This window comes from Cinclus cinclus, chromosome 1, assembly GCF_963662255.1.
Source record: "Cinclus cinclus chromosome 1, bCinCin1.1, whole genome shotgun sequence".
Classification (NCBI taxonomy): Eukaryota; Metazoa; Chordata; class Aves; order Passeriformes; family Cinclidae; genus Cinclus; species Cinclus cinclus.
The window spans coordinates 8,424,803-8,451,809 of NC_085046.1; the positions used below are offsets into that span (position 1 = coordinate 8,424,803).

Genomic DNA, 27,007 nt, shown 5'->3' on the forward strand with positions numbered 1-27,007 from the left:
GTAAAATCCTGTAGCCTCTTATGGGTAATGATGAGAATTCTGCATCTGGCCTTCCCTGAGCTTTTCCTTGTTCCTCTTCCTCTTGTAGCTGAAGTCCTGGCGCTGTCCTGGCAGCCCTCTCCTACTGCAAGGGGAACCATACACCCAGGGTTTTACACTGCCGTGATGCAGGCCAGGCAGAGACTGAATGCAGAAATCCTTGTCTTACCATCACTTGTGTTTTTGTGGTGTTTGCTTGTGCCTTTGGAAGTGGAGGGGATGCCAGGGTACAAAAGCAGTAGTGTGGAGGTGGGGATGGGCATTTAACCAGTGGGGAAGGAGTGTTCTCTGCTCACAGCCAAGCACAGCCCAGGACGCTCAGGCAGACTATGCAAGGCACATCCTGGAGTCCTCCTCTGCTGCAGGGCCTCGGGTGCCTCACTGCATGGTGAAATGACTTTTTAAACACACCTTGCCTCCTTTTCCTCATGCCCTCAGAAGCATCTCCCCATGTATGATTACAAGGTAAAGACAATGCAGCCCGTTGTGTCTGGAAGTGGTGGTGTGGGGCACACATGAAGTGGGTGTTCCTGCTCTGTCCCGTGTTGCATATGTGGTGCCCTTTTCATCTTCAAAGCATTTTCCAGCCATGAGCTAAGAGCACATGCATTAACTGAGAGCACACATCCCTCCCTGAGCAGCTGATGCCAGGCACATCCCAGGAAAAACTTCCAGAATATGACACACCACTTTTGATGAAAATAAAATTAAGCCATATTTCATCAGCACTATTAGAAGTACTTAAGTAATTGAACTAATGAAACTTTAAAAAGCCTTTAAGATACAAATGTGGTACACACCTTTGATCCCTTTCCCTCCTGCCTCCCTTATTTTCCCTGTTGAACATCCTTTGTTGACTTTTTGGGATCTCTTTGTTTTTCACTGTGTGGTTTTGCTGAGTTTTGTGTATGTTATGGTAGGTGATTTCTCTGCTTTGCAGCAGTGGTACTGTTACAGTTTCTGCAGCAAAGGAAAGTGTCATCTGCAAAACAGCATGAGTATGACAGGAGTACCTCATCTTTCATACCAGTTTTTGCAAACATTGGGTTTTATTTCCGCTGTGTTCATTGGCCTGCGCTGTGTGTGCCTGCCTTGCCTCTGGGCTGTGTTTACCTCTCATAGCTTCAACATGATTTCTTCTTTTCATGTGTTCCATCACACATCTCCACCATCCTTCCAGCTGTGGTGTCCAACATCCGGCCCCTCTGAACCCATGTTGGCTTAATTCTTGTCCCACCATCCCTGTAGCCAGTTTGGGTATTTATCTCTTCTTTCCCTTTACCTTGAGCAGGACAGCCCAGGTGAGGTGGGATGTGATGACATGCTCTGCACAGGACAGAAATCCTGTCCAGGGCCCTGTGCTCAGCTCCCTCACCCTGCATTTTGGGCAAAAGGGAACAGTGGCCCCTGAGTCATCATATCTAGTGCACTGTTTTGGATGGCTTCAGTGTAGTGACCGACCACTGATGGAGCTTTCTGCTCCAGACACTCCCCAGTCTGCAGATACACAAGATTATCTGTGACCAACTATGACCAAGACATTAGTTTTGTGACACCCTAACACCCAGCCCATTTCTGAGAGCTTTTTTTCCAGGCTAAATGGATACATTCTGAGTGCAGCTTACTTTTCTGGTGTTTTTTGCCTTTTTCAGGGGAGGCAGACGAAGAAGCCTTTGCGGAGGAGTGCAGACGGAGAGGACAACACGCGCTGCCCTCCCAGCCCACCAGCCTTCGCCTGCTGAAGCCTCCCAAGTCTGCCAGCTCCCCCCGCTTTGCCTGCCATTACAGTAGTGATGAGGTGGAAGAACCAGATAGAAGCCGGGTTCCGAGCAGCTTCGAGGCCCCTTTTTATTTATCAGGTGTGCACAAGCGTGTTGGTGAGAAATGTGCAGAGAAGGACCCATCACATAGTCAAAAACCAAACTCAAAAAGCCAAGCAAGAAGTTGGTGCTGTGTGTTGACTTAATGTTAGCTCCCTGGTGGATAATAAATCACAGCTTGTTTGCCTTCATCTTACTTTAGCTCTGATCTTCCATTTAGCCTAGATTCACTAACGCTCTGGGATATTTAAGGATCCGGGGCAAATACTGTTGTACTGCTGAAGTGCCTCTGCTCTTTGTTGTTAAAAGTGAAGGCATTTTAGAGGTTAACTCATCACAATACTTTGCACATTCATTTACTTAAATTGTGCTTGGCTTCCTTGTCCAAGGAGAAGTTCAGCAAGTTGATGCTATTTCTGGAAGCTGCAATTTTAGGCAACTAAATCCTAATAGAGGAGGCTGAGAACGTTCAGGCAAGTGTGGCAACGTGGCAATTGTCCAGGTTATTTTTGGAAGTAATTAGTCCTTTGATATATTTCCAGTCTGTAATTTTTTGGCAATGTATTCCAGAGGCCACCTTGGACAACAAGGTCCTCAAAACTACTTGATTTAATTGGAGCCTGTGGTCAAAGATCATCCAGGACTGCAAGGACAGGTTTTTCTGATACGTGAAAGATGCCTTTCTACTTGGATGCCCAAACCAAGGACCCTTCTCAATAGTGTGAAATCAGTGAAGTAGTGTGAAGTGCTGGGGAGTGTGAGTCTATGAGGCTTCTGAGGGTAAACACAGAACACAAAAAACATGCACTGTACTCCCAGAGCTCTACCAGCTTCCACTGTGTTTATGAGCCTTTAAACTTAACGCTGTCTTTTGTATGGAAGACCCAAAGATACTATGATGCATGACAGATTGAAAAAATAGAATAATTTAGATTAATGTCTTCCTAATAAGTTGCTGGAAGCTTTGTGTCTTTACAGATGACCAAATTGAATCTTTTCTTTAAAAAACAAAAGGAAAAAAAAACAACACCCCAAAAAGTTACTGAGGCTTGAATGTAACCTCTGAGCTGATGTCCTGAAGCCTCCCACACAAGAGAGAGAGACAGGTTTGGTCTCCTGTGTCTGTGGCTGGCAAAACAAAACCTTGGCTCTGTCTTTGGACACACAAGGATCTCTGCAATCATAGTATTTTGCAATGGATTCCAAGGAGCAGCTGAATTTGACATGCACCATGCAATTTTTGGAGCAATTTTTTAGATTGCTTAGGATTTTTTGCTGTGAATTTGTTTATGCTCCAAGATGCACTAGTTTTCAATTAAAGTTAATTTCCAGAAGTATTAGTGCAATCAAAAAATGCTCTCTTCTACCAGTAGATTGTGAGTTGCCAAAAAAGACTCAGGGTGAAAACTTGATTGCAGTAAGACGAAGATTTTACTGTTGCTTTAAATATTTTGCCTGCTGTTCCTCTGGTGGACAGGGCTGCTGAAGGACTGGTCGAGTCAGTCATAAAAACCTACGTGAGTGTCTTAATCCCTCCCTGGGGAGTTTGTGCACGAGCCCTGGCCAGTAGTGCCATTCCCCTTCATGGGTGTTCACCTCTGCTGACTGCCTTGCCCTGCAAGCAGCTTCACCAGCACAGCTCTGTGATTACAGAGACCACTTTACTTGCTTGGCTTCTCATCGATCACTGCCATGCTCACACGGGCCAGCATCGGGACAGAATCGTTTCTGCCTTGCTCCAAAGCCCTCTCAGTTCACTGGGAAACAGTCAGGTTCACTGACCTCAAACCAGGTGCTGTTCCACCTTGAATCAGATGTTTTTGTCACCACCACCATAGGGCCCTTGACAGCAGGACCACACAGCAGTTTTAGATGTTGTCCCAATTGGAGCATCTCAAGCAAACCCTCAGTCATTAATGATTCACCTGCAGTGAAGTGGTCTTCTTTTCCCAGCTCTAAGAATGGGACTGTTTGAACTTTGATTTGTAAGTCAGAAGGAAATTTAAATGAAGGAGAAGGGGATAGGTTTCATCTTGACTATGTGGTGGGAATCCCTCTGGAAGTGGCATCTCTCTAGTGCCCAAGAGGAAAGGCTGGCCAGTTCCTTTAGACTGGCAAAATCCAGAGGTGAGATGAATCCTATACTTAGTCAGGATTGCCAGTCATCACAGTGGATATTTAAAAAAAAAAAAAAAAAGAGAGAGTTTAATTTAATTCTCCAGCTATCATCATGGACACTTTGTGTTTTAGTGGAAATTGCTCTGGAAACTGTTCCTGGTTTCATAATGGCTTTTTAGAATAAAACTTCACCTCTTGTGCTCTGAAGTCACTGTATATCTCAAACAGTTCTCTAACTCCCAACAAGGAATTTTTGAAATAAGAATTCAGATACTGCAAGTGCTGTGCTCCCTGATAGTGTGATACATGGCTGAGTGGTGGGATCCGAGCTGTGTCAAAGTGGTGTTAATGCCAGCAGAGACCTGGGGATGGCAGCTCTTAATGCCAGAGCTAGTGGTAACTACCCCTTAAAAACTACTGCTTTGGATTTGAGAGTTTTGACCTTTATCCATCAAGAATGATTGAAATGTTTAATTGTTAAAATAGTAAAAAATATGATATAAATTTCATTATTTGGAAGATAATATTGCAAGGTTTGCTCTTCCTTTTCAAAGAAATAGCTTGCATTAACCTACAACTTACAACATTAATAATTAATTTTTTGCTGCATTTTCATCTGCTAGCATCTGTGAAAAGGAAACCACCCTAAAAGAACTAACATAACTAATCTTGATCCTTTCCTAGCATGCATTCCTCTGCTGGAAAGTTGAGCTGTTTGTACTTCATTTTATCTTTGATTCAGTCTCTGTTCTTTTTACCAATATTCAGTTTCCTGAATTACACTTTACTAACTAGTAACGGTCATATGCTTTGTTATCCAAACTAATTACTTTATAATTCCATCACGAACTTCGTTTTGGGCATGTAATGGAAAGACAAAGGAAAGCAAAGCCAATGTTTTTTGTGGAAATCTAATACATGAAGAATGCTGGAGATGTGGAGATGGAGTTCCCCCTCCCTTTGCTCCACATCCCCCAGCTGTAACTGCACAAGTGGGATGGGGTAACAGCTGTACCCGTGTGGAGCAGGGGCTGGGAAGGCTGGCTGGTGGATTTGGAAGGAAGGCTGGCTGGTGGATTTGGAAGGAAGCTGGCTGGTGGATTTGGAAGGAAGGCTGGCTGGTGGATTTGGAAGGAAGCTGGCTGGTGGATTTGGAAGGAAGCTGGCTAGTGGATTTGGAAGGAAGCTGGCTGGTGGATTTGGAAGGAAGGCTGGCTGGTGGATTTGGAAGGAAGCTGGCTGGAGGATTTGGAAGGAAGGCTGGCTGGTGGATTTGGAAGGAGGCTGGCTGGTGAATTTGGAAGGAAGGCTGGCTGGTGGATTTGGAAGGAAGCTGGCTAGTGGATTTGGAAGGAAGCTGGCTGGTGGATTTGGAAGGAAGGCTGGCTGGTGGATTTGGAAGGAAGCTGGCTGGAGGATTTGGAAGGAAGGCTGGCTGGTGGATTTGGAAGGAGGCTGGCTGGTGAATTTGGAAGGAAGGCTGGCTGGTGGATTTGGAAGGAAGCTGGCTGGTGAATTTGGAAGGAAGGCTGGCTGGTGGATTTGGAAGGCTGGCTGGCTGTCCCCAGGCTTAGCCCAGAGCTGCCTTCGTGCATGGTGTTTTGGCTGTTGGTATGAAATCATCCTGTTATCCATCAAAGACAGCTGGGCTGTGTGTGGAAGGGCTTCCACGGCTGCCATAGCCTTGCAAGCTTTTGCTTGCCATTTGGGAGTAAAACCTTGGAAATCTATTCAGTGCTGGTGTTAACCTAATTAACAGGAGGCAAGCAGGTGGTATCTGGCTTGGTGTGTTCTTGTGGCAATTCTAGGCAGAATTGGTAAAGAGGATGGCATGGTGAGCAAGCATGAAGGAAGGCCCCTGCAAGTTGCCAAAGCTTTTCAATCCCCTAAAACATCAAAGTTGGGATTACATCACTGGGTTGGCCAGTGAAACCGGAGAACTCACCCCTTGGATGTAACAGTGTGGATAATTGAATAGTGGAACAGCATACCTAGACAGGGTGGGATGTTTTGTCACCCCAGGTCTTGACTAAAGGCTCCCTCTTCACGATGCTCCATGACACAGGCAGGAAATGTGGATGAGGAGAAGGAATTAGTAGGTCAGGTTGTGCTGTGTGCTGGGCAGTGGCTCAGGCTGAGGGGAGGGGATGTGAAAGTATAAAGTTGTAATTGCAAATTGAGTCATGCATTAAATTATACTGAAGCTGTGATCTGGGGTGAATTTTTACAATGGCATATGTGAGTGTGATCAGCCTAAAATAATAGAGGGTGGCTTCAACTCAGAAGTAAGCCAGCTGCCTTTGAAATAGCAGTTTATTGTTTTGACTGGAGAGACGTTTCTAAGAGCAGAAAATTAGAAAGAGCACTACAGACCCTAGCTTGAAAGTGCCTCACTGCCCTTTCAAGCTCTGTGGCTGGTGTTAAGCTCTGGGGCCATGTTTCCATGCTTTGAAGGAAGGCCACAATCTTAGCAAAAAGTTGGTAGATCTTGGAGAACATTTTCTTTGAGTCTTGAGCAGAAAGTGTGTACTTTCTGTTCCCACCCCCAAATTCAGTGTTTCACTCTGAAAGTGGAAGGAGGCTCCTCCAAATTCTTCACCTTAGCAGATCTTCTACAAGAATCATGGCCTTTGTGGCTCACTGATGTGGGTCAAGCAGCAGCAGTGCTGCGTTTTAATTGCCAGCTGTGACTGATCACCTTGTTTCCTTCTGCTCACTCCTCCGCTCCTCTGTGCTGGCAGAAGGAAGGTGGAGCAGACCCGTGGCCGCTCTCTGAATCCTGGTAGAGCAGGCAGATGTCAGGCGGGGCAGGAAAAAGTAGGATACCAGAAATGTGTTGGGTAGGAGTGTCTTCCCTGGGACACTTGTGCCTTTGGATCGGCTGCATGATGTGCACACCTCCCTTGCAGCTGCCACCCAGGAATGCCATGGGTTTCACAGCCAGGGACTGAACAAACCCGTGACTCTGGCAGGTGCAGATGGCAGGGAAGTAGAAAGCCAGAAGGAAAATCAATCTGGGACACAGCAGAGAAGCTTCCCGGTTTGCTTGGGTCCTTGCTGAGTGATGGTTGAAGGAGTTGCACCTAGAGTGTTTCTGGATGTTGTTTTCAGCTTTATGAAAGCTGGAATAGCTTCTGTGCTCCTTATGGCTCTTCTAGAAGTAGAAAAGAAGGGGATGACATGGAAAGAGTGGATTAGCTGATGCTGTTTGTTTTTGACAAGAATTATCCAAGTAAAGCAGGTGTAATTCCAAATGGTGTGGATTCTTGCTTCACCCATCTCTGCTCCTGGCAGCTGACAAAAGCAAGAAATACTAACTTAGGTTGATTTCTATCTGCATTTGGGTGAATCTGTTTTCCAAACGTCACAGCTTGGGGAAGCTCTTGGCAACCTGTTCTCCCTGTGCCCTGTGGGGCATTTCTAGAGTTTGGGTGGCTAAAGATTGCTGCTAAGGGTGGAGATTTGAACAGCCTTCTCCAAGGCCAGCACTGTTTGGCTGAAGCCAGTGCACTTACTATGGGAAGTTTCTATGGACACTTTGGGATGCTGGCGACTCGCCAGGACACAGGCTCACTGCAGATTCATCAGTCATGGGGCTGCTGCTTTCTAATTCACATTTTGTTGTCTCATGACTTTAGGGCTAGTCTTGTAACCAAGGCAGCTAAATACACTTTTAATTAGTGCTGGTTGAAGTATTTGAGTGAAATATGCACCGAAGGGTTACATCTTCAGTGTGCAATTCTTATTTATGTTAGGAGCTGCTTCACTTGTTTGGATCAGGTTTTTGGCTGTTATCACCCAGCATAGCATTGCTGGAGCAACAGACTGGCAAAGTTTGACCTATCCTTTCTTCTTAGGTGGGGGTAGAAAAGGAAATGGCAGACAGTGAAATTATTTATCACAGCAGGCTCAAAACAGAAAAGACCTGGCAGTTTTCTCTTGAGGGATACTCTGTGTTTGTCTGTTATCTCCTACTTTGGGCAATCTCTTTCTGTGTGTCAGTGATAACACTTGAAAGATTTCCACTTTTCAGCCTTATCATTCCAGGGGCTGGTAGGAGACCATATTGTCAAATGCCTAAATATCTTCATACCACAATATTTTAACTTTCAAGTGGTTTCATTTATAAGGCAATAAATCATGTGGCATTCACTTCAAGTCATAATTTACATTGACTCAATATTTTTAAGAAGCAGTTGCAAGAATTGCTTTCAAAATCTCAAGCATTTGAAGAAAATGAACTATTACAAGAAAAAAAAAAGGTATAATGATATAAAATAGCAGCATCAAATGCTATCATGCCTGAATGTGGAAACATTTTAGAAAAACTGGCACTGTTTTGAGAATGAAAAATAAAAAAAATATTAATCTAATAGCTGCTAGGGTTTAATGATCCTTTCCCAAATATGTTGTTATTGTTTCATAGTTATTACATGAGCTAGTTCTGATCAGCTGAGATGAAGCTGTTTTTCCCTCCAGTAAAGGGAGGAATCCTTTGAATAACACCCCCCAGATGACTGATTCTCAGGAGTCAGCACATCTCTTCTGCCTCCTTTGAGCTTTGTGGGAAAGCAGGGAGATGCCTGAGCCCTTCAGGGATGGGTGCCTTACTCAGTGAATTGAATGCAAAAGGATCCTTTTTTTGGATGATGTACAGGTGACCAAGGGGCTGACGTGGGAGGAAACTTCCTGGCTGGAGTTTAGTGAGGAGATGTTAATGCAGTGACTCCAGGGACAGGAGTTTAGCTCAGGGGGTGACAGAGTGCAGGGAAAACCCAGTTTCATCTGCAATTCTGCTAAGCACTGCCAGTTTCCCTCTTCCTTAAACAAGAAAACTGGTTTCCACTCTTAACTTTGTGCAGGCTGATTGCTCATGGCAGAATTTGTAAATAAATATCCTACCTCTTGACTCAGATAATTACAAAAGATGAAGTCATGCTGTGGGTACAGCACAGGAGCTAGAGTGATAACCTAGAACAGTTTCCCGTTGCTACAAGTGAGTGTGTTTCCTCTAACCTTTGATAATGTCTCAAATTATAGCTGAAGAGACTTACCTCATGGCTCTCCTCAAGTCTTAAACTTAAACTGAAGAACTTCAGATCTGCCATGGGCACATTTGTAACTGTGCTTAGAGGAACTCTGGTGAGGAGCAAACTGCAGACACAGAGTGGCTTTGTATTCCCCTGGCCTCCCACCTGTTCCTTTTCCTCTCCTAATTTTGCTGTTCATAAATTGATGGAGAACCAGGTACACAGGTTAAACTTCTTCTTTGGGGCCATCTCTGCCTGCCTGCTGACAGAACACAGGATAAAAAGATTTCCATACAGGCAGAGCTGTGCCTTTCCAGGGCCATTCCTCTAACTCCCAGCCCTGCCTCTCACTGGATTGCAGGGGCTGCTGTGCTCTGCTCTGTGCTGGTCCTGGTCACTGGACTGTGCTGATCTCCAGTGACAGAGCACCACTGAGCTGAAAGATCCCTCCAGCTGTCTCAAAACATCACACAATGATTGTTTGAGGGAAATGTTTACCGGCTCTCAGTTTAGATTTCTGAGTGCACCTGGGTAGATGTGGTGGTTCACACAGTTCACTGCCCGTGCAAGTCTGCCAGCAAGTTGGATTTTGCTGCAAGTTTGGAGGAAAAGCTGTCATGCTGAGCAAGAACTGGTTTTCACACATCTCTGTGGGGGTAATATACTATTGGAATGATGATCACATGGCTGGAAGCTTGTGCCTACTGAACCTGCAGCAAATAATTGTTGCTTGAACTCAATGCTTTCATGCACCATTGGGGCTGCAGTTGAATATAAACTGTGGTGCATAGTTAAGCATGAGCAGGCTGATGACCAGCATATAAAATAAATATTGGTAAACACTGAGCACCTTCTTATTTACTCAGGATTCTTGGCATTCCCTAGTCTTAAAATGGAAATGCAAATTTTGTGGTAACTGACTACTAAGAGCAGGAAATGCCAGTACTTAAATTGTTCCTGCTGCATAAATCTTATTTATTGCTTCCTTTTTGAAAATTATTCTGGTTTTGCATGTGCTCTAATTTTGAAGCTTTTCCTGAATGGCTTTGAAGTATTTTGAAAGTTCTCCAGATCTTTTCAAACTTCAAAGATTGGTAGTATTTTCTTTCTATCCTATGTAAGGGATATAATAGAATGGGGGATATAGTGGAAATGACAATTAAAAAAAAAAGACCAAAAACCAAACACATTAGGAAGCCAGACCTTTTCTTTAATGTTCTTTAAACCATTCAGAGAACATGTGCTTTTGCTAGAGAGAAAAGTCTGTGAATGCTGTGAAAAGTGTTTTACAAGCCATGTTTCCTCAGGATACAAAGAAGGCAGCAAGAGGAGGAAGCAGAAGCAGAGAGAGGAACTGAAGAAGAAGAAGGCAACCAAAGCGAGTTACTAAAATGGACTTCCCTGCTATGCCAATTCCTTTACAATAATGACAACAACTTCATGTTACCTTCAAGCACACCTCTCTTGTGTATATTTTTTGATTGTTCACACTGCTACCAAGGAAGTGACTCATGTTTAAAACTGTACTAAAATTGCACTATGTTATTCCTCTTAGTTTCACAGAGTGGCTTTCTTGCCCGTTCAGGTTAGGGAATTCAGACAAGGCTGGTCGTGGTTAGAAGTGTGTTATGTTTGAAAATTGGAAAGTTACAGAAGTTCTTACCTCTTCCTTCCTTGGGACTAAGACAACTCTAGTGTTATTTGTCTTGTAGGATATAAAAGGCAAATGCCTGCTTGTTTGGTCACTGGCATCAACACCAGGCCTGTTGAAAGAAGAGTCCTGTTCACTCATGTCATTGGGAATGGGACTGAGACATGAGCTCTTACAGGGTAATTTATGCAAGATTAAGAAGTGGTTTTTATGGTGGTTTTATTTTTTTTTTTTTTTTTTGGTTGTTGTTGTTGTTGTTTTTCCCCAGGCTGGGCAATTCTGCCACTGCTATTAAAACGTTCCCTGATATTAAATTGTATCTTGAAGTTATATCCTCTGCTTTTAAGAAATGTAGTGTAATGATGGTCTCCTGTAAGCACTCCTACTGATTTCTTTAGGCTTGGTTGACTCCTGATGAATCATTTAGTGAAATCATTCCTTATTTTAAAAGTTTATTTTCAGAACCTAGAGACAAATGATCCAAGTGCTACTTTAAAACTGCTCTTTGTTTCTTCTGAGTAGGTTTTAGATAACAAACATTTTTTCAGCATCCATTGTTTCTGCAAAGAACGTATACCTTTATGTATGAAAGCATTTTGCATTGGTTTTATTGCAGGACAATTTTTTTTTTTAGCTTGAAAAGATGTCTTAGATCTAAAAGAAATACATATTTCCTGTCAAGATTACTTCCTTGCTTCCCATACTTGTCTCATGTGCATGACACATTGCTTCTCTTAACCTTTTAGTGTGTACAGAGCCCCTCTGTTGCCTTAAGCATTTACCTGCATGTTTCTTGTCAGTGTGTTGTCTCCTTTTTTTAACCTCCAGGTAGGAGTTAGCAGCTTATGGTTTTGTTTGTTTCTTTTGTCTTCGTCTTGCCAATATGTTGTTGATGTAACAGTCTTAAACCTGGCAATATTGAAAGTCCACAGTTCCTGGAGAAACTCACTCATCCTAATGTTTCAAAGATGTAGGAATGCACATAATGGTGTAAGAGAGGAGCTGAACAGAACAGCCAGGTCTGCATTCTAGCATGGTTTGATATAACAAATTCTGGTGTCTCTGGTATCTGAATGGTTGAGCTTCAATTACCCAATGTAACCCTCTGCAGGCACCACATAACACACAATAACCATTTAGGAACTCTCTTAGGGTCTGTAAATTATGGTTAAGATCAAATAAGGACTGAGTACCGGTTTTCTGTCACTTAAGTACCACCTTTTTTTTTTTTCTTTTGTGTAGTGTTACTAGTATTTAAAAATAAAGAAAATCTGCCTGTATGCTTTGTCCTCTTGCACAGTACTGTAGACTGGCATCAGTTGTCTGTGGTTCATTTCCATTAAAGTTCAGGCTGTAAGAGCAGCGGGGAGCGTCCTCATTCACAACAGCACCCACAAGCATTCCAGGTAATTCCTTTTGTTAAATCCATCAGCAAGTCAATACAGTCCCTGTGTCAAATGGCTGATACTGGAAATTGAGGTTTTTTTCTGGCTGGAAACATCACTATGAGGAGAGTATACTTCAAGCAGAGCTTGCACATTTGCCATGCAAGGAATATTCATCCTGGATAATGCACAACACTGAATTGCATCCTGGTTAGGTTGCTTTCCATAGTCCAGGGAAAATGGCCCCCTTACAGATGTTAGTTTAAAGCTGTTACTGCTCATTATTTGTTGGGGACATGGTGCATGCTTTGGAAAAGCAGCAGAGGTGGAGGAAGGGAGAGGTGACCCCAGCACAGGGCTGGTCTCCCCAGGGCTGTCCCTGTGCTGTGAGCAGCCTCATGTAATGGGACAGAGTGGCTCCAGATCAGGAATGTGCCTTGAAGAGTTAGAGCAGACAAGGATTTGGTATATTTATGTGCCATGACTCAATCCCTGTGTTAGGAGGTGGGTAGAGCATTAATTAGGAGACCTGCAGGCAGGCTCTAAATTAGTGAGGAAAAGCCTGTCTCAACAAAGGCATCCTTGTCCATAGGAAGGGTGCTGCCCTGCTTGCAGGTGGCCTCCTACACCTGAGCCTTCCACGGGGAGAAAATCCTGGGAAACAGAGTCCCCAGAGGAGGGAACCATGGGCGTCATCTCTCCCATAACCACCTAGAATCTGTCTGAGCTTGCCCAGAAATTAAGAGATGTGGGCCCGTGGCCACTGAGCCTAATTCCTTCTTTCTCAGCCTAATTATTTCTGGATTTTAGCTGAAGGGGAACTGCTCAAGTGTACCTGTAGCACTGTGTTGCTGTGGCTGTGCCACTTCCAGGACAGCCTGGAGCTGGAGCTGTGTCTGCAGGAGCAGGCACATGGTTCTGTATCCCATTCCATCCATCTGCCGCAGGTGAAGGCTGCCTGATGATGTGGGTACTTAAATATGTGTTGGGGTAGGAAAAAATGCAGGTGGGTGTGAGACACCACAACTGATAACAAATGATGCTGGCCCAAAAGTGGTTGTGAATAAAGGTATTGTGAAAGTTGGGAAATGATTCCTGCCCATCCCACAGTACTCCTGTGGAAGAGCTGAGAAAAGAAACAGAGCTACTTTAAATATGGGGCCTGATGTGATGTATAAAATGTATTGCAAAATGATTCTTCATGGAGCAGATTCCTGGGCTCCAAGACCCAAAATGTGTCCCATAAGAAACTAAATTTACTAGGGTAGATAACAGTTGAGTAACAGGAAGGATACACTGAAAGGTATCCCTTAAAAAGATACACTGAAAAAAAACCCCAATTTTGAGAGAGAGGGGACACAATTGCAAACAAACACAATGCTGTCAGATAAATGTTTCTGCTCCTCACTTGGAAGCTGGCACTATGAAAATTGCTAAAATTCAGTTGGTTTTGCACACTTTTCAGAGATGTGCGCTGTCTATTCTTTGATCCAAGATCTGGCAAGACTTGGATCTGAAATAAATGATCTCAGAGTGTATAGGTGTCACAATGATAAAAAAGTATTTTTCAAGTTTTTCCCAATCTCTGCTCTGTGCTGGTGCCACCTTCATGAGCAGCTTGCAGACCTGTACATCCTGCTCTTACAGGTAACACAAAGCTCTGTTTCCTTTTGTCAGCTTGGCCTTTACAAGACTTTCCTTTTCCCCAAATTTCAAACTATCTCATGAATAATATGCTTTTCTTGAAATAACACACTGAAAAGGTGGTGAGTCAAATATCTAGAAAATGTGCAGTAATCATCAGGTAAGTACTAAGCTGCCTGTTTTCCCAACCACATCTGAAATGTGTGGCTCATACCCACTTGTTCTTCAGGAATGTTCCCCACCATGTGCCACCAAACTGGTGCCTATCAAGTAGTGGGATTAGCTGTTACCTTATCAAATGTCATTGTTTTATTTATTCTATCCATAAAGAATTCTATTAATTTCCATTTTTTTCCCATTTGTTTTGTGTGCTAGTTGCACAGGATCCCCTGTATGCACAGGTTAGTCCTTCCTACATTTCAGATCTTGGTTATCTTGTGCAGTTCTGCTTTTTTATGTCCAAGCTGAGCTCACATTTTAGGGCTCTCGCTCTCTCACATTTCCTTGCCCAGGGAACACCTTGCTGCCCTGTAACTCACACACTGATAGGGGGGTGGGCATGGCATGTTTGCCCATGATTAACTATATTTAATTCTCTTTTTTCCAATTGGGAAGCTGGTCTTAAGAGACTTTTTATCGCTCTTTGCAAAACTTTTCTCGTTGCTACCTGTTGCACCAAAAACTCCAGGCAAGGTGAATCTCCTCCCCATTGATGAGAATTAAAAGAGGGCACTTACAGCCACACAGAGATCTCAGTAAATGTTCCTATTTGGAGCTATGATTGATTCACCTGCCCTGTGTCAGCACACTTTGTCTCTTCACAAGCTCTTGTAGCCAAAAAGGATTAGGTGGGGTGTTAGGAAGTGTCAGATTTGTTATGTGCCTTGTTGGTGCCCTCTTAGCCATCAGCTGTTGGCTCCTGACAGTGGGAGAAGCACTCACAAAGTGGCTGAGCTGACGTGAGATGGCATTTCCAAGCATGGGGTAGGTTACCTCGCTGCTCTCATCATGACAAGAAGAGACTGACCATGTCATTTGGCATATCTTGAACTACAGTTTCAAGTATCCCAGACTTGAGATAGACAGGAACCTGCCTCTTGCTGAAGGTCTCATGTTGTCACTGCAAAACCAGCCCAAAAAGTAAGAAGTGAATGTGAGAGGGAGATAAAAACACTGGCTCTGATAATGAGTCTGAATGCTTTGATTTCAGGAAAACGCCTCAATATCTGCCTGGAAATAATAATGGATTTTCTAGGATGTCTTCAAGGAGGGAATGGGACCTCACTGCACTGGCTGGATGTCTAATTGCATCTCCTCAGTGTCTGTTTCCATTGGCACACACATGCACCTTGCTACTGAAAGAGCAGATGTAATATTTTCCATCCCTTGTTTGGGAAGTGCTCATCCTTTGGTCAATGCTGAGCGATTTGCTTGTTCTTTAGGCTGCTGGTGGTTGAAATTTAATTAAGTATTATATGGCAGGTGCTATTTTTACATTATTTCAATGTTAAGAGATTGCAGCTGGGAAAATTTCCTTTAACTCAAAAAACAAAACTTCCAGGCTTTTGAGATGAAAGCCGAGATGGCAAAATCATGGATCACACCAAAGCTTTTATGCACATAGACCCCTTAAATGTAATGGGGTTGAACCTATAAAATATGTGTTTCTGCCTGATTTTTTGAGTTCAGATGTGTAGCATTTTTGGATGATTTAATGTGATTAGATGAGCAGTGCTACTGCATATTGCTACATCAGACCACGAGATGGTTTGCAGCCTCTGTAACAGACTGCACACTCAGAGCCAAGGAAGGCAAGGAGCACTGAGGAGAGGTTTTGGAGCACTAAGGGACCACTTGCACAGTACCTGGAGGGGACATTCACCACAGTTGGTTGACTCGATCCTGGCAGCAGACACAAGTTACAACCTGCCATCCTGGCAGAGCTGTGACACCACGGGTTTCACCGCTGCGGGACGCGAGGGGAGGAGGTACCAGCACTGGAGCCTTCCCTGGGCTGTGAGTCACGCTTTGTACCCATGAAAAGGATTTGTCAGCTGCCTGGCCCACTGTCCTGTCTTTGATAGTGACTAACGTGGGGAAAGCACACGAACAGGCTAAGCGTGTTATACCTCACCAAAGTGTTTTCCCAGCTGTGGCACTTTGGGGTCAGAGGCTCCTGGATCCAGAACTGGCCTTTTTGTTACCCAGTATTTTTTGCCCATTGACTTGTCAACCTAGAAAGCTGCTCAATACTCACTGTCCTATGACAAGGCACTCCTCATGTGACTCCACTGGGTAATGAGATGGGTGCTGTGTTTTAAAATTCTCCGACATCTTCCTTTGGCTTTCTCCCCTCCTCTATCCCAGCATGAGATACTGCCCACCATGTCCTCACTCACCTTTTCCATAGCACTTGTGATTTCACACATCTCACTCATGCCAGCCTTTGGTTAACTCTTTAATGGCTCAAGAGGTTCAGTACATTGAGCCATTCCTCCCAGAAAGCCTTTCCTACCTTGGATCACCCTCTCAGAATGGTGGAAGATGGTTAAACAGTGGCTCAGCTCTGGCTAATACTCCACTGACAGAAAGAGATGTGTGCCATGGGATGCAGGAAGGGCAGACCTGGGGCCTGGCTCTGCTGCCCTCAGTCTCACCAGGCTCTCACAGGCTCTGGGTGCGAATGCATGAGCTCATGGCAGTGATGGTATCTCCAGAGTGTGGGCCCACACACCTTCCCTCCCCCTCAGCTGAAATCACGTCATGGGACATTCCTTGGCAGCATTTGGGACCTGCTCCTCCTGACTCAGGCTCAGCTCCTGCCGCCACTCATTGCTCCTCCAAGCGTTCACTGTCCGTGACTCTGCTCAGCCACCAGCACCTGGGCTGGGGGTCTGTGGCCACTGCCGGGCTGCCTGCTCCCACAGAAAGCTGGCACTGGCTGAAGGATCCCTACCAGCATGGGAGATGGGGCCAGTGACCTTGGGAAGGCTGCTGGTGTGACACATCCCTGCAGTCAGTGCCAGGAGTCCTGGGTGGTGTCGCTCGTCGTGTCCCCAATTTCTGCATCACTGCTCTTTTCCACTGCCAACCCCTCCTTGTTCAATATAATATTTCCCATCTGTAGCAATCTGGGCTGTGAGTTTCCCTGTTCCTGTCAGCATCTTTTGTGCAGGGACAGCTGCATGCAAGTGTTCCCTTACTGGGTTTTTGGGTCATCCACGTCAGCTGGGAAATCTTAAATGTCTGGGGAAGTAGTCATGAGGAAATGTCAGTGATGGGAACATCCAGAGAGATGGGAGGGGGCAGGACAGCAAACAGTGATAGTTGAAGTGCAAAGGCAAAACCAGCTCATTGATCTGAGCCCCCAGGAGGTTGTGTCAGGACCCGGCAAAGCCCGGAGTCTGTCTGGCTCTGCAGCTCTGGGTCAAATGCAGCTCCGCTGTAAATGTGATTTTGTCCAATATGTTTTTTTGTCCAATATGTTTTTGCCCTGAGTGCAGACACAGACTCAGGTGATGGGTGACCCCTGCCTGCTGTGCCTCTGCTCCAGCAGACAGCCCTGTTGGGGTCTACAGGGAGGAGGTGTTTGGATGCACCTGAGCCCCTATTTTTCTCAGCAGGATTCAAGTTTGGTGGTGACATTTTCTTTAATCAGCAAAATTACTTGCCTTGGAACCACAGATTTTTCTATCATGATTTCTTAGGAAAATATTATTCAGCTCATGTAATGCAAGTCTGAGGTTGCATTATGAGATGGATGTGATAGAACATGATGGTAATGAGTCACCTCATATCATGTTTTATTGTGATGTGTCAGCTGACAAACGTAGAGAGCTATAGGTGTTTCCACCAGCCCAATTATGAAACAGCTGCTGGTTCATGCAGGAATTAGTAAGTTTTTCCTAGGTTAGTTAGCAGATAGGTTCTGGTCTGTCATTTAGAATGTGTTTTTTTAAGTTGCTAACAATGAGCTGCCTCAGAATCTATTTTCCACCCAGAAAAGTCAGGGGTCTCTAACTAGAAAGGGTGATATGTGCTCAGAAACTCCAGTCATCAGGATGAGACTCTCTCTTGGCAGAGGGGAAAGGTTCTGAGACGGCCTGTATTTTAGGACTACCTTCTGTTGGCATTGACTAGAAGGGGGTGATGATGCCATCCTGTTGCTGCTGAGAAGTGAGACTATGGAGGTATGATTTGGAAAGCCAGGAGGTTACAGAACACGCCCTGTTCTTGGTTTAATCCAGAGAGTGACAGATGCCTGCACACAGGCAGAAGTGTCAAGGTAGGCTTTGTATTTCTGTCCCTGCTGGCTGTGCTCTTGGTGGTCACTCACAAGGACAAAGGACATTCCTTCAGGACGTTGCAGAAGTCTGAGTATGAAATCGTGTCTGTGGGATGTGGATGATGGAAGTGGTGGAAACCAATGGGTCTTGGTCCCTCTCCACCTCTGTTCTGGTGAGACCTTCAGCCAGGTGCTTTGCTTCCAGCCCATGGATTTGCCAAGGCTGCACAAGCAAGCAGCCTCTCAGCTGGGCAGTCTGCAAGTATCTGGTCATTGTGGAAAAGTATTTTTTTTCAGTAGAAGTTTAGGTAAATATTGAGAATAAGGATGTGTATGTTCAGCTTTTCTTGTGCTATTTGTTTTGATTACTAGTGGACTCAGTAGAAGGGGCCTGTAGTTTCCAGCCCCTCATACAGGGGACAGATTTGGGGTGAGCACAGGTGTCTCCTCTCCCCCAGCCCTGTGCCTCCTCCTGACCACAGCTCTCCTGCAGTCCCTGTCCCTTTAGCCCTGTGTCTTTTTGCAGCAGAAAAAGTCAATTCAGTGAAATGCTCTGGGCCTTTTGCTGTGTCAATAAACAGAGGCCAGGGCAGGACCTTTCCCTTCATTTTTGTACAATGGTTTGAACTGCCCTTCTCAAAGTGCTGGTCTCACACTCTTAACCCCTTACAGCCCTGGTTTGAGGAGAAGGTTTCCCAGTGGGGTCATAAATGCTTTAGAGGAGGCATCCAGGGAGGGAAGCTGAATAATGGAAATGTTAACAGACCTTTCATTACACACCCGATACATCATTACTTAATTTCTTTGCTTTTGTCTCCTGTTTTTATAGGTTTTTCTCTCCCCCTGATCAATAGCATTCATCCTACTCAGTGAACAGTCTTGATACTGTTTTTATGGCGTGAAAATTACTGTTGCTTTGACTGGCTCCTATTACCAGGTGACACTTCTTGGCAGAAAACAATGAATCTTCCTATTATTTAGAAAATAAATGTGATTTATGGGAGCAGCAATTGATAGTGGTCTGTGTTTTGCCATCAGCATGCTTGCTTTCCTGAAATAAGGCTTTTACCTTTGGAGCATGAAGGCTGTTTGTCTAGTGCTGCAGAGAAATTAAATATTTTTTTAACCTCAGCTTTCATTAAAGTTTTAAAAAATATGATAAGGAAAAAATCTGTTGTTGTTTTAAGGGCCTGGTGCCTATGCAGGAAGCAGTTGTGTTGGTGTGAAGTTAAGCAGGCTGGCAGGGAAGGATGTGCTGTGGATGCTGGAGGCGGTGGAAGGAGGAGAAAGGGGAAAGCTGACCTGAGCACCTGCTGTCACTTCGCTCATGGTAGAGATGATGGTCAGCACTGAAGATTTATTATTAAAATCCCACAATACTGATAGAAAAAAGAAATAGGCCAGTGTAACTGCAGGGAAGGAGAACCTCTTCCCCTAAGAGCTGTGCAAGACATTACCCAAACATGTCTGGGGGGATCTGTGAGGCTGTTCCTGCTTTTTTTTTTTTTTCCTTTTCTTTTTTTTTTCTTTTTTTCCATTCTTGCTCTTTTCCAGCAATCTTTGCTGCCAACTGGTTGGCCTTGGCCATCCTGGGCCAGCTCTCCCCCAGCCACAACAGAAGTGGGCCCTCTCCTTACTAATGCCAATGCAGAAAATGTCTTGTGCTTCTTGAAGGACAAATAAATAATGGTCTCACCTATTTGGGAACATTTTTTTTAACCTTTCATTGGGCAAATGAACTAAGAAACTCCCTTTGGATATTTTCTAAATTAAAAATAGCCATGGTGTGGTGGGTTGACCCTGGCTGGATGCCAGACACCCACCAAAGCCACTCTGTCAATTCCCTCCACAACTGGACAGGAGAGAGAAAATATAAGGAAGGGTTCTTGAATTCAGATAAGGACAGAAAGAGATCACTCACAGATTAACAGCCAGGCAAAACAGGCTTGACTTGAGGATGTTAATTGAATTTGTCTATTAGAATCAGAGCAGGATAATAAGAAGTAAAACAAATTTTAAAAACAACTGCCCCCCTCCCTCCCTTAATGTTCCCCCAGCCCTGCTCCTTCTTCCTGGGAGCTCTCAGGAGATGGGGAATGGGGGCTACAGTCACTTCATCCCCATTGTTTCTGCTGCTGCTCAGGGACAGAGGTCCTTCCTTCCCTGCTCCAGTTGTGGGGTCTCTCCCAAGGGAGAGTTTTCCACAAGCTGCTCCAGCTCTGGGGTCAGTCTTCCATGGGGTCAGTCCTTCAGGCACAGCCTGCACCAGTGTGGGTCCCCCACAAGGTCACAAATCCCACCAGGGATGGTAGGTAGCTCCAGAGGGACTCCTCCCTGCACAGGTCTGCAGGTCCCTGTCAGGACCCCTGTCAGGAGCCTGCTCCAGCACAGCTTTCCACAGGTTCACAGCCTTCTTTTCAGGCAGGGGTCTCCTCCTAGACCCCTGCACCCCATGAATGCCCACGGGCTGCAGGGGCACAGCTGCCTTACCATGGTTTCATCACAGGCTGCAGGGGAACCTCAGCTCTGGTGCCTGGAGCAACTCCTGCCCCTCCTTCTGTCCTTGGTGTCTGCGGATTACACCTGCCCAGTAACTTCCCTTTTCTAAAACATGTTATCCCAGAGGCATTCCTATCATTCCCAACTGGCCCAGCCTTGGCCAGTGGCACATCCATCCTGGAACTGTCTGGCACTGGCTCTGCTGGACACAGGGGAAGCTCCCAGCATCTTCTTACAGAAACCCTCCCTGCAGCGTGGAAATTTTCACCTTATAGGAATCAATAAATCAGTCAACAACTTCTGTTCCACAGTGCACTGCATAAGGGGCCACAATTTTTTTTTTTTTTTTTTTTTTTTGCAAAATTACTGGTAAGAAAGCTCCACATCCAAAGAAGTGCATCTGCACATTTGCACAGGAAAGGCTAAACACTGACATACATCTATTACTGCTGCACAAAGGACCAATGGCACAGGGACCAAATTATTTCCCTATACAGAACTGAGCTGCTCAGAAAAACAGTTAATCAAGATATTTTCATTAAAGTATTTCGACAAAGATGAACGTTCCCAGAGGAAACAGGTACATCAGTCAGGAAGAGTTGGACCATTAATTTTAAAAAGTCAATTTTCTGTCAGGTAAAGTTGTATTTTGGATCAGTTTTACTGCTCCTTCCTGCTTACTCTGCTTTGGGGCCAATTTCTGCTCAAGCTGAAGTGAATAACTTAAAGTTGTTTCTTTCTTCACAGAAATAAATATTCAAGCATACACATCCACATGTATATGGACCTTAAGCATCTTTTGGGATGTTTTTACCTACTTTTATTAGGCCAAGAAAATGGATACTGTCCTAGCAGCTAGGAACCTGAAGCAAACTGGAATTGCCTTTATCAATCTTAAAGCAATGGAATCAGCAGTTTTCTGAATATCCTTGGGCAGAGCCTTTATTTTTCAGACCTCTGAGTTTATGTTCAGGCAGTGCCAAGCACTGGAGTGATCTAAGTCTGATTTGGGATTCCTCAGTGGAACTTCTTTGTTTCATGGTCAAGAGGAGAATATTATCAAAATCTGATCTGCTACATTACATGGGGCCATATAATTTTACTTAATGATGCCTGCATTGAAGTTATGATCTCACGGCAAGCACAGAGTGTATTTTATAAAGAAACACCCATCCACAACTGGAATACTTATCTCTTTTAAGCACCATCCCATACAGAAGTTACTTCAGTTTACTCAGTTCCTCAAATAGCAGCTTCTTTTAAACAACTGCCTGTCTGGCTGCAGGGTCTTTGCACAGGTAGGAGCACCTCTGGCCAGGACTAAACACAGGATTTGTCCTGAGTTAGCTACAAGGAATGGGTTTTAGTAGGGGAAATGGCATAAATACAGTTTCCAGGGTAGCTATAATTGCACAGACTTTGATAAATATAATTACACTGTTGTTAAGGGGATTTTGGTGTATTTTATTTCTTCCACTTGCAAGAGCTGGATAAGAGATAGAGAGCTGTCAAAGGGAGTGCACAGTTTTGTTTCCTTATCTGAAATTAGAGCCCCAGGACACAGCTGTATTCTTACACTTTGAAGATTAATTTAAAATAAATACCATGCTTTTTATATCAGACCCTTGCCTTCTGTCTGGGATTTCTGTCACATGGACGCATTTCCTGCAGGTGCAGCTTTTCCCACATTGCTGCCCGGTTTTGGAGGGGATGAATTTGTGTGTATACTTGTGTGTTCACCTGGTGCAGGACCCAGCACTGTGTGATTTAGCACTGCATTTATAGTGACAAATATTCCTTTACTGGAATAATGACATGTGAACTTAGAGAGGTGTTAAACATTCATTAAACCAACACAGATTCTGGAATTATTTAAGGCTTCATGCATGTAACATAAAGTATCGTTATGTGCATCATTACCCTGAATTTCACTTTTAAAGGATATTTTATTCAGAAAACAGTAACAAGTAACAGAAGGACCATGTTGCTGCCTCAGAATTCAGTCATAATTTGATGGCATTATCAGGATGTGTCCTCCATGAAAGATCCCCAAAAGGTCTTCCTATTTAAATTAAACCTTGTGGAGGTTTTCTGAATGGAGTTAACCGTTCCTTAATTTAGCCCTGGCAGCTGCTGTGCTTTTTGCACAAATATATGCTGAAATTCATTGAATTAAATCTTGATGCATCCTTCCAAGTGCAGTGGGGAAGAAATCCCATCCAGGCACTTTACCCTAAAGCAGCCTTCACCAACTGATTTGTGTCGCTCCAAACGTGGAGCACTTTGCTGTGATGTGAACTCCAACACACACAGTAAAGCCCCAAACCCTGACACCATTTATGAGCCTATAAGGAGCTTTGCTCCACAAAGCTTAACGTACTCCAGTCAGATTCCTGACTTCATAAATAAAGCAGAGGTCTGCCTTCCCCCTGGGAAGAGGTTGCTGTGCTCCTGACTCTTGTCAAATGGAAACCAATACTGAAAGAGCTTTTTGGCTTCAGCCAAGTGCTTTCTGCTTTGTAAGCTACTACCTCAACCTTGTTTTTGATACAGCTGAATTCCCAACATATTAGCTTGATTTATCAGCTTTGTAAAAAAACAGTATTTATTTCTTTAGAATCTTTTCTGCAGTTCCTGAGCATTTTGTGTTGCTGAACATATTATTCTGGAATAATATTTTTTTTTTTTCTGGAGGAATTTGCCCTTACAGACATGAAAATCAAAGCTGCAAATTTGCTCAAGTAAGGCAGGAAGTGGCTTGATGTGTGATGCATGGCTACATTACGAAGAGAACTCTGTCCTTGACAAGGTGGGGATCAGGGTTAAGAGACTGGGACTCAGAGGATTTTCATGCAGTTCCTGACTCTGCTCCTGATTTCTTGAGCCAGTCTTAAAGTGCTTACCAGTCAGCCTCTCTGCTCCCCCTGTGTATCTCTTGCACTTCATTCAGTGCATTTAGCTAATTAATTTTTCAGGCAAGGAAACCAAAACTGCTGCTTCACAAGGCAAATAGACAAGGAAACAATGTGGAATAATACAGAATAAAGAGCCTTGTTTCAGCTTACAAGGATGAAAGTAAACCCTACAAGGTATTTCTCCTTAGAGCCAACAATGAGACAGCACATTTCTCCCTGTCCCTGAAATCTAGACATACCAGAGAGGGAGATGGGTGAGGTCTGCTTAGTGCCCTGCTCCACCCTCTGCCTGTGGCTCTCCTTGCATCCCCTCTCATTGTGAGTAATTGTATTTGCAGTGCAAGTATTTGTACAACCACAGTCACATCCGAGGGCTTTCCCAGAGATAAGGGGCTCTATTTCACTTCCAACCACAGCTATTTGCAATATAATGTAATTAATTCATCCCTTGTTTGTCAAGAGAAAACAAAACTGAACAGCTGAAATGGTATTTGGAGGAGCAGCACATTCCTGCCCTTTGGCATACTTCAGCCTGTAACTCTTTGTCCAGCTGTTCCTGTGCTGTGATGTCCACCACTCCAGGATGTGACATGGAGCAGTGCTACAGGAAGACACAATCTTGATTTTTAGGAAAATATCAGCACATCCATTACCGAAAAAGTTATTAAACTCCTTCAGTTATTTATCTTCTGTATTTGTGACCTGCCCTTTTGTAGGCACACACATTTTGGGAGCATGGGTTAGTGCACGGGCAAAGTACCCAGCTGTCTTCTGGCTCTCCCTCAGCTCTGCCACAGCACTCAGGATGTGAGTCCCACTGGAGTGGAACAGACCCTGGGACTCATCTTTCTGAAGGGTTTAAATACATTTTCCCGCTTATTAGACAAATGTAATGGAACTCTAACTATCCAAGCCAACTAGAGTGGTAAAAAGATGCTGTAAAATCTCAAGAATCCAGACCAAAAGGAGGAATGTTTAAAAAGACCCTCAAAGCAGCTATCTTTAATGGAATTAGATATCATAGCTAAATAAATAAGAAGCTATTGTTTGTTAAAAAAAAAATAAAATAACCTCCGTGATTTCCCTTGAGGTAAAATCAGTAGAGCAAAAGAAGGAAAAAAAAAGGACTAAAAAAATCCCTCACCATAAACCCCAAAGGACTTGTCAGCTCTACAGCAGAAATTGGAGAGACTACTCAAGCAAGAAGAGGATTAGGCTATCTTCTATCAAAGCACCCAGGGACTGGATTTTTACAGCAACTTAAACAGAAAGTGGTGGAGTTTTGGGTTTGGATTTTTTAAAAAATTTTCAGCTGCGGCAAAGATTGGAAGAAAAAATATACACAATATTACCCCTAAAGTGATGTCTTTCCAGCAGGACCACTGCCTGTGGTCCATCCTTCCAGGTCCATCAACTTTAGCCATTTCAAAAGCGCTTTGCTTTGCGCAGCGATCAAAGGCAATGTGAAACACTTACAGCTTTGGGTAAATCTCTGAGGATCCATGTCCCACACTGCTGAACATGAGAGTGATCTGGCCTGGCCATGAGAAGGACATCACACACAGGTGATGAAGGATCCTGGATGCTGCCTGCTGCAGGAGAGCTGGAGGCAGCCACAAATCCTTCCCTCCTTATCCTCTCTCACCTAGGCTACTGATCCCAGGCACATCAGTGTTCAGCTATTTAAATCTGCTCAGGCTTCCAAAAATAGCAGGCATGGCCCGAGCAGCCCCCTCCAGCACGGCTGTGCCAGGAGAACACGGTCCGAGCTCGTTTGCTCCGTGCAGGAGCCCCACACTTGCCCCCCTGCACCTCCCCGCCCCACAGACAGCATCACTGCATTTACCGGGACAAAACGGGCAAGAAATTGCTCCTTACTGAAACTCAACACTATTTCAGTAAGCCCTCAAGTTTCAGACTGTGCCTTTGCTCATGTGTGCCTGAGTCCAAGCACTGAGGGGAGGGCATGGGTTACACCGCTGCTGTGGAGTCCTGCCGTGCGCTGGCACAAGCCCTCTCCTTGCTCTGGCCCTCTCCTTCTTTACAAGGTTCTACCAGGGACCATCTCCTTTGGGCTCAGCCAAGCCCTAGCCCTCTCTTCTTCAGTTCTGCAGCTTCTCCAGCTGGGCTGGTGGCAGCTTCCAGGGACACAGAGAAGTTGGTGTGTCCCTTGTCTTTCTTGTTGTATGGATTTTGCTGTAATTTGATAGTAAATGTGCCAGGGCTGCAGAACTGAGCACCTTCACCTGTCCATCTTCAGACCTGTGTTCTGGTCCCTCACTGTCCCTCTGGGGCTCAGTCTTGCTCCCACTATCTGCTTTGTATCTTTAACCAGTTTTCCCCGAAAGAGAGAACAGATAGAGTTTTAATTTGTAGTCTACTGGGCTTTCAACTTGATCTTCTAAAAGTTATTAATTCCAGGACAAACACAATTTTCTCTCCCTTTTTCAGCCTCAGATTCTAGTGCTGTTGAGGTAATGTGTCACTGTCTGTCTAGCTTTATATAACTGTCTCCCTTTCTCTCTCTCTCTCTCTCTCTTTTTTTTTTTTTTTTTTTTTTTTTTTTTTTTTTTTTAATCAACAGCTGGAGAAAAAACCTGTTATCTCCTTCCTACGGGCAGGGCAGAAAAGAGATAAAAAAGCAATTCCAAAGCCGGAGCTTGAAGCCTACTTGCCTAGCCTTCAGCCACCAACCCTTCTTGGCTGAATCTGACAGTGTCCTAAGCCTGGGGCCTCACCAGGTTCTCCTTGGAGATTTCCTTCAACACCCCTACATGTTCTGCATTCAGAGACCTGCTGGGGTGGAGTAGCTGCAAGTTCACCTTCCTCAGCTGCCTGAAGGCTTCAACAGCATTGCCTGCTGCCCACAAGGCTCTGCAGCTGCAGGGAGAAGAGTAACTGGGCATATCTCAGACAGCAATTCCAGGATTTCATAAATGTGGGAAAGCTTGATCTTAACATCTGGAATCAGTGGAGTCCTCTCCACATGTGAGTTTCATATGGAAATGATGTTTTTAGCCCCCCTTCCCTATAACACCTTGTGAGGTCAGTTTATCTTATCTTGATGCCATTCCTTAAGGTTTTTGACTTGCAACAGTGCTTTCTTTAGGTATTGGAGCACTCAAGTTCTGCTTATAAATCTAAATCATCCAAGTTCAAATAAGAATTTATTCTGAAGCTATCAATCACGTTTGAATTTACATCACTTCTTTTAAACCTCAAGAGTTCTAAAAACAATTGCTTCAGTATATGAATATTATGTTGTCAAATAATTTTCAAGGATGCTATTGGTCTAGCTAGGGCTGTATCAAGGCAAACTGTACCAAAGAATCCATTGCTCATTGCTCAATATGTGATTACAATGGATTCCATGTCTTTACAAGTTTACATGTTTAGCTCCAGGCACTTTATTATGACTGGCACTAATGATAATCTTTCAAAATAAACATATGTGTATTGTTCCATATTGTTAGTAATGTGATTCTAATCCCTACCCCTCCTGGTTTTCCTGTTTTAAAAATGCTTCTAACCAGGATTTTGAAGACCAGTACTGTCATCCTTGAATTATTTCAGATTAATAATTTTGATGCCAGGGAAATATTTTACTGGCAATTCCCTTGC

At 44.2% G+C, this 27,007-nt stretch overlaps 1 protein-coding gene across 4 annotated transcripts in view; it reads left to right on the top strand.

Moving 5' to 3' along the window:
* DNAJB6 (DnaJ heat shock protein family (Hsp40) member B6) overlaps positions 1-26,379 on the top strand; it is a 72,675-nt gene extending 46,296 nt beyond the window's left edge. The window contains exons 9-10 of one of the 4 annotated variants that reach the window (XM_062506481.1): positions 1,692-1,898; positions 25,971-26,379. In XM_062506481.1, coding sequence (XP_062362465.1) covers positions 1,692-1,898; positions 25,971-26,023 — 260 coding nt within the window. In that variant the 3' untranslated portion in view covers positions 26,024-26,379. Of the gene's footprint in view, positions 1-1,691; positions 4,185-10,314; positions 11,939-25,970 lie in introns of those variants that run through there. The other 3 variants (XM_062506471.1, XM_062506489.1, XM_062506461.1) reach the window with 3 other exon arrangements.
* The last annotated feature ends 628 nt before the right edge of the window (positions 26,380-27,007 follow it).